The sequence below is a fragment of the Rhinopithecus bieti genome, unplaced genomic scaffold (genome assembly GCF_001698545.2).
Source record: "Rhinopithecus bieti isolate Rb0 unplaced genomic scaffold, ASM169854v2 scaffold_76167, whole genome shotgun sequence".
In the NCBI taxonomy this organism is placed as follows: domain Eukaryota; kingdom Metazoa; phylum Chordata; class Mammalia; order Primates; family Cercopithecidae; genus Rhinopithecus; species Rhinopithecus bieti.
Genome location: NW_016828260.1, coordinates 462,691 through 476,826, shown reverse-complemented (window position 1 = coordinate 476,826; position 14,136 = coordinate 462,691). Strand labels below are relative to the sequence as shown.

Below are 14,136 nucleotides of genomic sequence, written 5' to 3'. Positions count from 1 at the left end.
AGCTACTCGGGAGGCTGAGGCAGGAGAATGGCTTGAACCCAGGAGGCGAAGCTTGCAGTGAGCCGAGTTCGCGCCACTGCACTGCAGCCTGGGTGACAGAGCGAGACTCCGTCTCAAAAAAAAAAAAAAAGAAAGAAAGAAAGTGAATGGGCTGAATCAATGGCTAATATGGGTACCTCAGGGTTTTCTTTTCTTTATTTTTTTTAGACAGGGTCTTGCTTTGTCATCCAGGCTGGAGTGCAATAGCACAATCTCAGCTCGCTGCAACCTCTGCCTCCCTGGCTCAAGCGATCATCCCTCCTCAGCCTCCCAAGTAGCTGGGACTACGGGTACATACCACCATGCCTAGCTAATTTTGCTTTTGTGTGTGGTGGGTTTTTTTTTTTCCTTTTTCTTTCTTTTTTTTTAGACAGAGGCTTGCTCTGTCGCCCAGGATGGAGTGCAATGGCACGATCTCGGCTCTCTGCAACCTCTGCCTCCTGGGGTTCAAGTGATTCTCCTTCTTCAGCCTCTTGAGTAGCTGAGATTACAGGCACCTACCACCATGCTGGGCTAGTTTTTGTATTTTTAGTAGAGACAGGGGTTTCACTATGTTGCCCAGACTGGTCTGGAACACCTGACCTCAAGTGATCTGCCTGCCTCAGCCTCCCAAAGTGTGGGGATTACAGGTATGAGCCACCACTCCCGGTCTTAATTTTTGTATTTTTTGTATAGACGAGGTCTTGCCATGTGGCCCAGGCTGGTCTCAAACTCCCGGGCTCAACCAATCTGCCCTCCTCAGCCTCCCAAGGTGCTGAGATTACAGCGTAAGCCACCATGCCTGGCCTCGTTTTTTTTTTAACAGTACTAAGAGGTAAGGAGGAGTCCCTAGGAGCAGTTCGCAGTGGCAGGGAGGCATATTTTATTACTGACATTGTTGGGAATTGATAGTGATAACAGAAGGCAGAATGATTTGGATGAGTTTAATGATTAAGTTCTTTACAGACAGCCTGGACCAGGGTGGGGGACTGCTCCCACTGCCCTGTCCCAAAATGCTCCCTTAAAATTCTTTCCAGATGTTTAAGAGCTTTATGGCATGACCCAATTGCTATAAACATTTTAGCTTGAAGGAAGATCTATACTATGAAGTAACTGTTTCTTTAAAGATATATTTTAAGCAAGAGGGTTTGGAAGAATCTTTATGTCTACACCTGGTAAGCACAAGCCATTCATATTCCCCTTTTCTTTCCTTCTTTTAAAAAAAAAATGTTTTTTTTTTTAATTTTGTTTTGAGACAGGATCTCACTCTGTTGCTCAGGCTGGAGCGCAGGAGCACAATCACCGCTCACTGCAGCTGTGACCTCCCCAGGCTCAGGTGATCCTCTGGTGTCAGCCATCTGAGTAGCTGGGACCGCAGGCATGAGCCACCACACCTGGTTAACTTTTGTGTTTTCTGTAGAGATGGGAATTTCGCCATGTTGCCCAGCCTGGTCTCGAACTCCTAGGGTCAAGCCATTCGCCTGCCTTTGCCTCACAAATTGCAGGGATTACAACACTAGGTCCAGCTGTTTCCTTTTTTTGTGTGCAAGAGTATTGATATATGTGCTGAATCATCACATACTTGTCAATAGACCTAGAGAGACAGGAAGTTTTTTTGTTGTTGTGTTTTTGTTTATTTTTGAGACAGAGTCTTGCTCTGTCGCTCACGCTTGAGTGCAGTGGCTCATTGCAACCTCCACCTCCTGGGCTCAGACCATTCTCCTGCCTCAGCCTCCCGAGTAGCTGGGATTATAGGCATGCACCACCACATTCGGCTAATTTTTGTAATTGTAGTAGAGACAGGGTTTCACCATGTTGGCCAGGCTGCTCTTAAACTCCTGATCTCAGGTGATCCACCCGCCACAGCCTCCCAAAGTGCTGGGATTACAGTCGTGAGCCACCACGCCTGGCCGACAGGAAGTATTTTGAAAACAGTACCGAACTGGGAGTCAGGAAGCAATTGTCCCCTAAATTCAGGACTAAAATTCCCTTGTACTCCAAATCCTTTGGTTAACTAAATGCACTGTGTCCTCTCTCACCTTGGCCTTCCTGGGACACCGTTCCCTGACCTCCTAATATGACTTCTGTTTATTCTTTCCAGGTCTGAAAGCTCACACATGACCTTCTCTGGGAGTTCCCAAGCCTAGATTAGGTACGCATTGCAGCTTGAACATGTTTTTCTCATTACTCATTAAGCTGTATGATAATGTCCTGCTCGTCGCGCACTGTCATCCACTCTGCTGCGAACTCCTTGACAATAGGTACTGTGTTTTGTTTACGTTATTTTTATTTTATAGAGATAGAGTCTCACTCTGATGCCCATGCTGGAGTGCAGTGGTGTGATCATGGCTCAAACTCCTGGCCTCAAGTCATCTTCCCACCTTAGCCTCCCAAGTAGCTGGGACTAGGAGCGTACCACTGCACCCAGCTATTAATAATTTATTTTTTGGCCGGGCACAGTGGCTCATGCCTGTAATCCCAGCACTTTGGGAGGCTGAGGCAGGTGGATCACCTGAGGTCAAGAGTTCGAGACCAGCCTGACCAATATGGTGAAACCTCGTCTCTACTAAAAATACAAAAATTAGCTGGGCACCATGGCGGACGCCTGTAATCCCAGCTACTTGGGAGGCTGAAGTCGGAGAACTGCTTGAACCCGGGAGGCAGAGGTTGCAGTGAGCTGAGATCCTGCCACTGCTCTCCAGCCTGGGTGAGAGTGAGACTCCATCTCAAAAAAAAAAAAATTATTTTTCATTTTTTGTTGAGACAAGGTCTTGCTTTGTTGCCTAGGCTGATCTGAAACTCCTGGCCTCAAGCAGTCCTCCCACCTCGACCTCCCAAATGCTGGGATTACAGGAAAGAGCCACTGCGCCTGGCCCAAGTTTATATTTATTATTTTTATTTTTTGAGATGGAGTTTCACTCTTGTTGCCCAGGCTGGAGTGTGATGGCGCCATCTCGGCTTACTGCAACCTTCACCTCCCAAGTTCAAGTGATTCTTCTGCCTCAGCCTCTTAAGTAGCTGGGATTACAGGTGCCTGCTACCACGCTGGCTAATTTTTTGTATTTTTAGTAGAGACCGGGTTTCACCATGTTGGCCACCCTGGTCTCGAACTCCTGACCTCAGGTGATCCACCCGCCTCGGCCTCTCAAAGTGCTGGGATTACAGGCATGAGCCACCGCGCCCAGCCCCATGTTTAGTTTTATAGCCTCAGCACCAAGCCAGTGTCTGGCACATCATTAGTACCCTAAACATTTGTAGACTAGAGAATGCATGCCTCTCTGGTCTTTACTTTCCTCTTCTGTTAAATGGGATCGGATTTGCTGATCTCTCAAAAGACATCAGTAATATAATTTATTATTCTAGATTTTTCCATTCTCTCTCTTTCTTCCTTTCCTTCCTTTCTCCTTCCTTCCTTTCTTTCTTTCCTTCTCTCTCCTTCCTTCCTTCCTTCTCCTTTCTTCCTTTCTCCCTTTCCTCCTTTCCTCCTTTCCTCTCCTTTCCTCCTTTCCTCTCCTTTCCTCTCCTTTCCTTTCCTTCTTCTTCTTTTCTTTTTTTTCAGACGGAGTTTCACTCTTGTTGCCCAGGCTGGAGTGCAGTGGCGCAATTTCAGCTCACTGTAACCTCCACCTCCAGGACTCAAGCAATTCTCCGGCCTCAGCCTCCCAAGTAGCTGGGATTACAGCCATGTGCCACCAAGCCCAGCTAATTTTGTATTTTTAGTAGAGATGGGGTTTCACCATATTAGTCGAGCTGATCTCGAACTGTTGACCTCAGGTGATCCACATGCCTTGGCCTCCCAACGTGCTGGCATTACAGGCATGAGCCACCGCATCTGGCCTTATTCTAGATTTTTCTACTACTGTGTTTTATCTGGCTGTCTATTTTAGTTGTCAGGAGAAAAGTGTCACACCTCTATTATGGTGAAAACTGTGTATTACTCACAGTTATCTATATATTTAATGCAAAAATATAATTTGTAGTGTACATGATGTTCTGCAACCTGTGTTTTTCATTAACAATGTATTATGGACAACTTCCTCATCAGAGATAGAGATACAGACTCTCTCTAAAGAGTATTGAATGGCTAGTGTTTCACAGAAGGAAACTGATCAGTCACCTACTGATGGACATTTAGGTTGTTTCCCATTTTTTGTTTTTTTAGAGACAGCATCTTGCTCTGTCGCCCAGGCTGGAGTGCAATAGCACCATCATGGCTCAAGCAATCCTCCTGCCTCATCCTCCTGAGTAGCTGGGATTACAGGTACACACCACCATGCCAGGCCTTTTTTTTTTTTAAGAGATGGGGTCTCGCTATGTTGCCCAGGCTGGGTTTCCTGTTTTTCTCTACTGCAAAGAAGTGAACTTCCTTGTACCTGCCTCTTTACTCACCGCTTGGAGGATTTTTGTAGGAGAGACTCCTGAAAGTGGAACTGCAATATCAGGGGGATATGAGCATTTCAAAATCTTATCAATGTTGCCAAACCACCCATTAAAGACAGCATCCAGCCAGGTGTGGTGGCTCATGCCCGTAATCCCAGCACTTTGGGAGGCTGAGGTGGGCGGATCACCTGAAGTTAGGAGTTTGAAACCAGCCTGACCAACATGGTGAAACCCCGTCTCTACCAAAAATACAAAAATTAGCTAGGCATCATGGCATCTGCCTATAATCCCAGCTACTAGGGAGACTGAGGCAAGAGAATAGCTTGAACACAGGAAGTGGAGGTTGCAGTGAGCCGAGATTGCGCCATTGCACTCTAGCCTGGGCAGCAAGAGCGAAACTCTGTCTCAAAAAATAAAAAAAAATAAAATAAAATAAAGACAGCATCCATTGACATTTAAAACGATAATATCACACAGCCAAGAAAACATCCAAATGCAGCTGCGAGATTTGACATTTTTATCTGGAATGGGGTTGTGAGATCATATGGATATATTTTGTTTAATTTCATTTAGATTTCTTGTGTCCTCTTGGAACACAGCAATGTCCAATCTGCCTTAATTACATATCCTGCCTTTAGCCTAGGAAGCTTCTGTTCCTTTGAGCTAGTGACTTCGCACATCCCTCAGGCTATCCAACAGAGAGGAAGTCTCGCTCTGTTGCCCAGGCTGGAGTGTGGTGGTGCGATCACAGCTCACTATAGCTTCAACCTCCCGGGCTCAAGTCATCCTTCTGCCTCAGCCTCCTGAGTACTTGGAGCTACAGGCATGCACCACCCTGCCTGGCTAATTTTTGGATTTTTTTTTTTTTTTTTGTAAAGATGAGATCTTGCTATGTTGCCCAGGCTGATCTTGAATTCCTGGGCTCAAGCAATCCTCCTGCCTTAGCCTCCCAAAGTGCTGGGCCTTTGCACCTGGCCCACAAACAGCCATTCTTATTCAAACTTTGCCTCCAGGCCTGGCGTGGTGGCTCATGCCTATAATCCCAGCAATTTGGGAACCCAAAGTAAGAGGATCACTTTACCCCAGGAGTTCCAGACCAGTCTCGCCAACACAGGGAGACCTCATCTCTACAAAAACTAAAATTAGCTGGGCATGGCGGTGCATGCCTAAAGTCCCAGCTACTTGGGAGGCTGAGGTGGGAGGATCCCTTGAGCCCTAGGGGTCGAGGCTGCAGTGAGCGAGATTGCTTCACTGTATTCAGCCTGGACGACAGAGTGAGAACCTGTCTCAAAAATAAACAAACAGGCCGAGCGCGATGGTTCATGCCTGTAATCCTAGCACTTTGGGAAGCCGAGGCGGGCGGATGACTTGAGGTCAGGAGTTCGAAATCAGTCTGGCCAACATGATGAAACCCTGTCTCTACTAAAAATACAAAAATTAGCTGGGTGTAGTGGTGCATGCCTGTGATCCCAGCTACTCAGGAGGCTGAGACAGGAGAATCACTTGAACCCGGGATACAGAGGTTGCAGTGAGCCAAGATCACGCCACTGCACTCTAGCCTGGGTGACAGAGCAAGACTCCGTCTCAAAAAAAAAAAAAGAAAAGAAAATTAAAATTAAAATAAATAAATAAATAATTTTAAAATAAAGGAATTAGAAAACAAGCTTCACCTCCTCCAGGAAGTGTGCCTTCATCTCCCTATCTCCAGAGAGGTTAGGCGCCCTCCTGGGAGCTCTGCGTTTACTCCAGGATGATGACGCTGCATTGTCATGGGTGTGCCTAGCAGCGTCACGAAGGTATCACCCTAAGCAGGAAGAAAATCAACTTCCTCGTGGCAGATTTTACATGTACCTGGAGGCTTGAGGTTGGGAAAATGAGACTGTCCCTGTAAACCTCATGAAATTAATCAGAGAACAGAGAGGAGAAATGGAAACAAGCCAGGCTTGCAGCACACCCAGCGTTGACCATGAGGTCAGCTGCCCCTGATCTGCTTCCTCTTAGTTGTCTGGTGCCTGCTGTTCTAGAATCATGTAGACCTGGTTACAAGATCATAGTTCCCCTTAACTGCACTATAGATAGCAACTTGAACATTATGAAACATTAAATGTTCCTTTTGAGAAATTCCTTCAGGTCCTGTGTGCCAGTGAAGCGACTGATTCTGCCAACCTGAAGAACCCCACCAGGAGCTGACTCCCCAAAAATGTCTTTTTCACATCGTGATGATTTCATCTCCTTTGCTATTACCAGTGACCCCAATTTTCAAGCCCCTCACCCTCCATAATCCCCTTAAAAGCCCCATCCCAGAATTTCCTGGGGAGATGGATTTGCAGGTCTCCTCCCATCCCCTCGCACAGTGCCCTGTGATCATGAAACTCTCTCTACAGCATCCCTGCTGTCCAGTGTAATAGGTCTGTGACAGGGCAGCGGGCATACAAATCTATTGGTCCTGTAACAAAAAGCACACCTCTATTTTTCCCATGGAGCCATGTCTAGAGCCCTGCAGGTCCATGCCAGATGGGTTCCAGCAGTCCCTTCTCTCTCTCTGTCTCTCTCTCTCTCTCTCTGAGATGGAGTCTCGCTTTGTCGCCCAGGCTGGAGTGCAGTGGCGCGATCTCGGCTCACTGCAAGCTCTGCCTCCCGGGTTCACACCATTCTCCGACCTCAGCCTCCCCAGCAGCTGGGACTACAGGTGCCCACCACCATGCCCGGCTAATTTTTTTTTTTGAGACGAAGTCTCGCTCTGTCGCCCAGGCTGGAGTGTAGTGGCCGGATCTCAGCTGACTGCAAGCTCCGCCTCCCGGGTTCACGCCATTCTCCTGTCTCAGCCTCCCGAGTAGCTGGGACTACAGGCGCCGCCACGTCGCCCGGCTAGTTTTTTGTAGTTTTTAGTAGAGACAGGGTTTCACCGTGTTAGCCAGGATGGTCTCGATCTCCTGACCTCGTGATCCGCCCGTCTCGGCCTCCCAAAGTGCTGGGATTACAGGCTTGAGCCACCGCGCCCGGCCTAATTTTTGTATTTTTGGTAGAGATGGGATTTCACCATGTTGGCTAGGCTGGTCTCGAACTCCTGACCTCAGGTGACCCACCCAACCTCGTCGGCCTCCCAAAGTGTTGGGATTACAGGCGTGAGCCACCATGCACCGCCTCCTTCTCTCTTGTAGGCTTCCTTCTTCCAGCACCTGCAAGATCAAGGCCAGGGAGACCTCCTTCCCTGGCTCCATCTGGGACAATCACAGTGTTTCTGTGGTCCCCTCTGAGGCTAGAATTGGCCTCTCAGTTCCTGCATTGCAGAGCAGGTGGAAGCTGAACAAGCAACACTGATCTTAGCCAAGCCTTGTGTATTCAACAAGACATTTACTGAGCTCAGACTGAGTGCCAGGCATTGAGAATACAATATGTCAGGCAAGATTCCTGCCCCAAGAATAACGATAATTAAAATAGCAAGCATTTATTGCACACTGATTGTCTTCCAGGCACTGCACTAAGGCTTTTTTTTTTTTTTTTTTTTTTTTTTTGAGACCAAGTCTCACTCTGTCATCCAGGCTGGAGTGCAGTGGCGCGATGTCGGCTCACCGCTACCTCTGCCTCCTGGGTTCAAGCGATTCTCCTGCCTCAGCCTCCTGAGTAGCTGGGATTACAGGCACACACCACCACGCCTAGCTACTTTTTGTACTTTTAGTAGAGACAGAGTTTCACCATCTTGGCCAGGCTGCTCTCAAACTCCTGATCTCGTGATCCACCCACCTCGGCCTCCCAAAGTGCTGGGATTACAGGTGTGAGCCACCGTGCCCGGCCCCGGCCTTCTTTTCTTTTTCTTTTTGGAGTGCAGTGGCACGATCATAGCTCACTGCAGCCTCAAACTCCTGGCCTCAAGTGATCCTTCCACCTCACCCTCTCAAAACAGTGGGATTGCAGGTGTGCCTCACCTTACCCAGCCTAGGTGCCATTAACTCCATTGTATAGATGAGTAAACAAACGTGGAGGCTAGGCTTGTCTAAGGGCACACAGCTAACTAGAGGGTAGAACCAAGCTTTAGACCCGGGAAGCCCTGTTCCAGAGCTTACTCCTTTAACCATTTACTAAACTAAACCAACGGTTGCATGCCAGTGGGGACAAATAATGGAGAAGTAAACAATAAAAAAGATACTGGCCGGGTGGCTCACGCCTGTAATTCCAGCACTTTGGGAGGCCAAGGTGGGCGGATCACCTGAGGTCACGAGTTCAAGACCAGCCTGGCCAACATGGTGAAACCCCGTCTCTACTGAAAGTATAAAAATTAGCCAGGTGTGGTGGCACATGCCTGTAATTCCAGCTACTTGGGAGGTTGAGGCAGGAGAATCACTTGAACCCTGGAGGTAGAGGTTGCAGTGAGCCGAGATCACACCACTGCACTCCAGCCTGGCGACAGAGTAAGACTCCGTCTCAAAAAAAAAAAAAAAAAAAAAAAAAAAAACCAACCAACCAAACAAACAAAAAAAGACGGAGTCTTGCTCTATTGCCCAAGCTAGCCTTGAACTCCCAGTTTCAAGCAATCTTCCCAGTTTACCCTCCCAGAGCCCTGGAATTACAGGCATGAGCTACCGTACTAGGCCGATCTTTGCTTGATTTAATATTATTTTCCTCTTTCTCTGATCACCTGGTCTGTTATTATTGCCCCAACCTTGTTTTCGTTCAAGTATCCTGTCTTCACTTTCATTTCCTGGGTGTTAAGGAACTCATACATCATCCAAATCTGGGAAAACAAAGGCTACATTCAATTCCAGCTCAGGCAAGGGAGAAACACAAGCAGAAGTTCAGCTTTTGTGTTTTGTTTTGTTTTCAGACACAGTCTCTCTCTGTCGCTGAGGCTGGAGTGTAGTGGCTCCATCTTGGCTCACTGCAACCTCTGCCTCCCAGGTTCAAGTGATTCTCCGCCTGAGTAGCTGGGACTACCGGCACTTGCCACCACGCCCGGCTAATTTTTTTATTTTTAGTAGAGATGGGATTTCGCCATGTTGGCCAGGCTGGTCTTGAACCCCTAACTTCAGGTGATCCACCCACCTTGTGGATCTCCCAGAGTGCTGGGACTACAGGCATGAGCCACTGCGCTTGACCTCATGTCTTCTGCCTCAGTATAATCCATATTTTGAAATACATGTTATTTTATAATAATTTGTTTTTGAGACAGGGTCTCCCTCTGTCACCAGGCACTGTGGCAAGTGTCTTTTAAACGTTATCTCATTGATCCTCTCCCCAACTCTAGGAAGAAGATACAATTATTATCATCCTTGTTTTACAGAATTGGAAACCAAGGCACAGAGAGGTGAAGGGCCTCGCCCAAGGTCACACGGAAAGTGGTGGGTCAGGGGATTGAACCGAGGGCATCTGGCTCCAGACCCTGAATTCTCCAACCCTCTGCCACCCTCCTCCTAGGTGAGGGAGATTACATTACTGGGGACCCTGTTTCAGGATATTAAGGGGTTTTCCAAGATGTTTCTTATAGAAAAAAAAAAGGGGGGGTGTGGCTAATGCCCATAATCCCAGCATTTTGGGAGGCTGAGGCAGGCAGATCACTTGAGGTCAGGAGTTCGAGACCAGCCTGGCCAACATGGTGAAACCCCATCTCTACTAAAATACAAAAATTAGCCAGGTGTGGTGGCAGGTGCCTATAATCCCAGCTACTCGGGAGGCTGAGCCAGGAGAATTGCTTAAACCCAGGAGGGGGAGGTTGCAGTGAGCCGAGATCATACCACTGCACTCCAAACAGGCGACAGAGACTCTATCTCAAAAAAAAAAAAAAAAAAAAAAGAGGAAAGAAACAAGATATTGAGTGTGACTGGGTGGAAGCCGCTGACTTGTCCCTGGCACAGGTGTGCTGATATCCCCTCCCCCTCCTTCCTCACGTCCTGCATCTCAGTGAGAATTGGTGTGCTGGGGTTAGCTGTGTGGCCATCATCCCAGGCCCAGGTGAAGCCCTCAATCAGGTTAGGCCATGATCCCAAGGAGTGTTTAAGCCCAGATCCTGCCTCTTCCCTGCTTTCTGCCGAGAAGCGGGACCTCCTCTACGGAAAATATCCAGCTGGGCGAGCCTGGGAGGCAGGAGGTGAGTGCGGCTGGACTCAGGGACCAACTCTTCCCGTCTCATGACTGTGTTTACTGGCCTGGATTTTGAGAAGGGGCCAGATTGCATCAGACAGGGCCTGATGGGCTGGAGCCAGACGATGGGCTGGAGCCAGACGATGGGCTGGAGCCAGACTGTGGTCTGAGGAGGAGACACAGCCTTATAAGTTGAGGGAGTGGACTGGGAGTGGAGAGGCACGGGGGCCAGGAAAGCAGAGAAAGACAAAGCGTTAGGAGAAGAAGACAGGCAGGGAGGACAAGCCAGGCACGATGGCCACCTTCCCACCAGCAACCAGCGCCCCCCAGCAGCCCCTAGGCCCAGAGGACGAGGACCCCAGCCTGGATGAATCTGACCTCTACAGCCTGGCCCATTCCTACCTGGGTAAGGCCCACTCAGCCATCTCCACGGTCCTTCCTCCTCTCCCGAAATCAGGACCCCTCCATGGACTTCCCACCCGCTCCTTTCCTCTCCTCTCCTTTCCTTTCCTCTTCGTTTCTTTCTTCCTTTGTTTTTTTTTTTTTTTTTGAGAGAGTCACTCTGTCACCCAGGCTGGAGTGCAGTGGTGTGATCACAACTCACCACAGCCCCAAACTCCTGGGCTCGAGTGATCCTCCTGCTTCAGTCTCCCGAGTAGCTGGAACTTCAGGTGTGCACCACCTGTAGTGGTGAGGTGGGGTCTCACTGTGTTGCCCAGGCTGATCTCGAATTCCTGGGCTCAAGCAGTTCTCCTGTCTTGGCCTCCCAAAGCACTGAGATTACAGGAGTGAGCCACCCTGCCCAGCCTACTCACCCTTTTCTAGCCAGCCTGTTCCTTGGACCCTCATGTCACCCCTGTCTAGTCCCTTATCCCAAGAGTGCTGTGTTACTCAGCCTGGGACCTCACACACATCTGGGGTCCCACATTCCACAGAGGGGAAGCAGCAGGCTTCCCCCTGCTCTTCCTATCCCCGCAACTCCAACCCCCTGCCTCTCCTCTGACAGGGCCTCTCATCGTGCCTTTGCCCACTTCACCTCTGACTCCTGCCTTGGTTACAGGAGGTGGAGGCCGGAAAGGTCGCACCAAGAGAGAAGCTGCTGCCAACACCAACCGCCCCAGCCCTGGCGGGCACGAGAGGAAACTGGTGACCAAGCTGCAGAATTCAGAGAGGAAGAAGCGAGGGGCACGACGCTGAGACAGAGCTGGAGGTAAGGAGCTGGGGGGGCCCAGAGAGCTCAAGGTGGCGCCTCTGCCATGAAGGACAGCCGGAAGGTGCGCGGTTGGATGGGGAGGAGGGATCAGACAACTGTTGTCTCAATGCAGAATAAAATGAGACACACGCTTGACTGTTTTCTAGCGGCCAGAGCAAAGGGGAACACAGAACCTTTCCAATTGGAGGGAAATTTGACTTACAGAGACAGAAACTGAGGCTGGAGAGGGTGGGTCCTTCCCTGTAGTCACAAATCAAGTAAGTGGGAGAGGCAGAATTAGAACCCAGATCTCTGTCCCTTTCATCACCTGCTTTTCCTCGCCCCCCAGATGAGGCCGAACCATGGACACTACACCCAGCAATGGAGACAGGACTGTGGAGGAAGGAAGAACCAAGACAGGATCCAGGCCAGCTTGCCACACCCCCCACCCCTAGGACTTATCCCCGCTGACTGAGTCTCTGAGGGGCTACAAGGAAAGCACCTCCAACCCCAGCAAAAGTGCAAGATGGGGAGTGAGAGGAAGGGAATGGAGGGGCAGAGCCAGGAAGATACTCCCAGAAAAGAAAGCTACAGAAGAAACTGGGGCTCCTATAGGGCGGCAGCAACAATAAATAGACGCGCACAGTAGCCACAGCTTGGGTGTGTTTTCACCCTTGCTCTTTCTGTGTTTTTGTTCGGGCACGTGTGTGCCTGCCTGTGCCTGCACATGCATGATCCCGGGAGAGCATCTTTGATGTGTATTAGTGTTTGCTATATGTATCTGGGGCAGGGAGTATTCCTGCTCTTACAGGGGTCTACGCTGTGAATGTGGCTTTTGGTTCGTTTGTTTCTGCTTGCATATATTTTAGTGCATACATTTCTGTGGGCTCCTACGTAGTGGAAAACAATTTCTTCTGCTTTTTTGCGATACTACCCATGAAACACGGCCCTCCCCAGCGCCTGTTTTTGTTGATTATGTCCTGTTCATAGACGGGAATGCTACTTATGGATACCATCTAAAAGATGGAGAAAACTGAGATTTAAAATATTAAAGGCCAGGGCCAGGCGCAGTGGCTCATGCCTGTAATCCCAACACTTTGGGAGGCTGAGGCAGGCAGATCACAAGGTCAGGAGTTTGAGACTAGCCTGACCAACATGGTAAAACCCCGTCTCTACTAAAAATACCAAAAATTAACCAAGCATGGTGGTGCACGCCTGTAATCCTGGCTACTCAGGAGGCTGAGGCAGTAGAGTCACTTGAACCCGGGAGGTAGAAGTTGCAGTGAGCCGAGATCGTGCCATTGCACCCCAGCCTGGGTGACAGAAGGAGACTCTGTCTCAAAAAAAAAAAAAAAAAAAAAAAAAAAAAAAAAAACTAAAGTCCAGGAGCAGTGGCTCATGCCGGTAATCACAGCACTTTAGGAGGCTGAGGTGGGAGGATCACCTGAGACTAGGAGTTCGAGACCAGCCTGAGCATCACAGTAAGACCTCATCTTTACACATTTTTTTGTTTTTTTTTTGATACAGAGTCTCACTCTGTTGCTCAGGCTAGAGTGCAGTGGCGTGATCTCGGTTCACTGCAACCTCTGCCTCCTGGGTTCAAGCCACTCTCCTGCCTCAGCCTCCTGAGTAGCTGGGACTACAGGCACCTGCCATTACGCCGGGCTAATTTTTGTATTTTTAGTAGAAACGGGGTTTCACTATGTTGGCCAGGATAGTCTCAATCTCCTGACTTCGTGATCTACCCGCCTCGGCCTCCCAAGGTGCTGGGATTACGGGTGTGAGCCACCACGCCCAGGCAATTTTTGTATTTTTAGTAGAGATGGGGTTTCACCATGTTGGCCAGGCTGATCTCTAACTCCTGACCTCCAATGATCTGCCCACCTCAGCCTCCCAGCCTTTGGGAGGCCAAGGAGGGAGGATTGCTTGAGGCCAGGAGTTCAAGACCAGTCTGGGCAACATATCAAGACTCTGTCTCTACAAAAATTTAAAAATTAGCAAAGCATGGTGGCTCATGCCTGTAGTCCTAGCTGCTCAGAGGCTGAAGGTGGAGGATCCCTTGAACCCAGGAATTGGAGGCGGCAGTGAGCCATGATGGTGCCACTGCACTCCAGTGTGAGCAACAGAGTGGAACTGTGTATTGAAAAAGAGCGAGAGAGAGAGAGAGAGAGAGAAAGAAAGAAAGAGGCCGGGCGCGGTGGCTCAAGCCTGTAATCCCAGCACTTTGGGAGGCCGAGACGGGTGGATCACGAGGTCAGGAGATCGAGACCATCCTGGCTAACATGGTGAAACCCCGTCTCTATTAAAAATACAAAAAACTAGCCGGGCGAGGTGGCGGGCGCCTGTAATCCCAGCTACTCTGGAGGCTGAGGAGGAGAATGGCGTGAACCCGGGAGGCAGAGATTGCAGTGAGCCAAGATCGCGCCACTGCACTCCAGCCTGGGAGACAGAGCGAGACTCCGTCTCAAAAG

The 14,136-nt window shown here is 49.4% G+C and overlaps 1 protein-coding gene across 2 annotated transcripts; it reads left to right on the top strand.

Annotated features, from left to right (window-relative positions):
- Positions 1-10,623: 10,623 nt before the first annotated feature.
- Positions 10,624-12,342, top strand: NUPR1 (nuclear protein 1, transcriptional regulator). 2 transcript variants are annotated; one of them, XM_017864397.1, is made up of 3 exons: positions 10,624-10,879; positions 11,534-11,683; positions 12,015-12,342. In XM_017864397.1, exons 1-2 carry the CDS (start codon positions 10,768-10,770, stop codon positions 11,668-11,670), a joined length of 249 nt encoding a protein of 82 aa, XP_017719886.1. In that variant the 5' UTR covers positions 10,624-10,767; the 3' UTR covers positions 11,671-11,683; positions 12,015-12,342. The 2 variants fall into 2 exon arrangements, with proteins under 2 accessions (XP_017719886.1, XP_017719885.1); XM_017864396.1 differs by having other exon boundaries at positions 10,643-10,879; positions 11,480-11,683.
- Positions 12,343-14,136: the final 1,794 nt, after the last annotated feature.

What these genes read in the sequence shown, in the direction of transcription:
- NUPR1 (XM_017864396.1), top strand. Translation starts at nt 10,768, where the DNA reads ATGGCCACCTTCCCACCAGCAACCAGCGCCCCCCAGCAGCCCCTAGGC. An exon ending in CCTGGCCCATTCCTACCTGG is followed by an intron (nt 10,880 to 11,479) that starts GTAAGGCCCACT and finishes CTCCTCTGACAG; the next exon opens with GGCCTCTCATCGTGCCTTTG.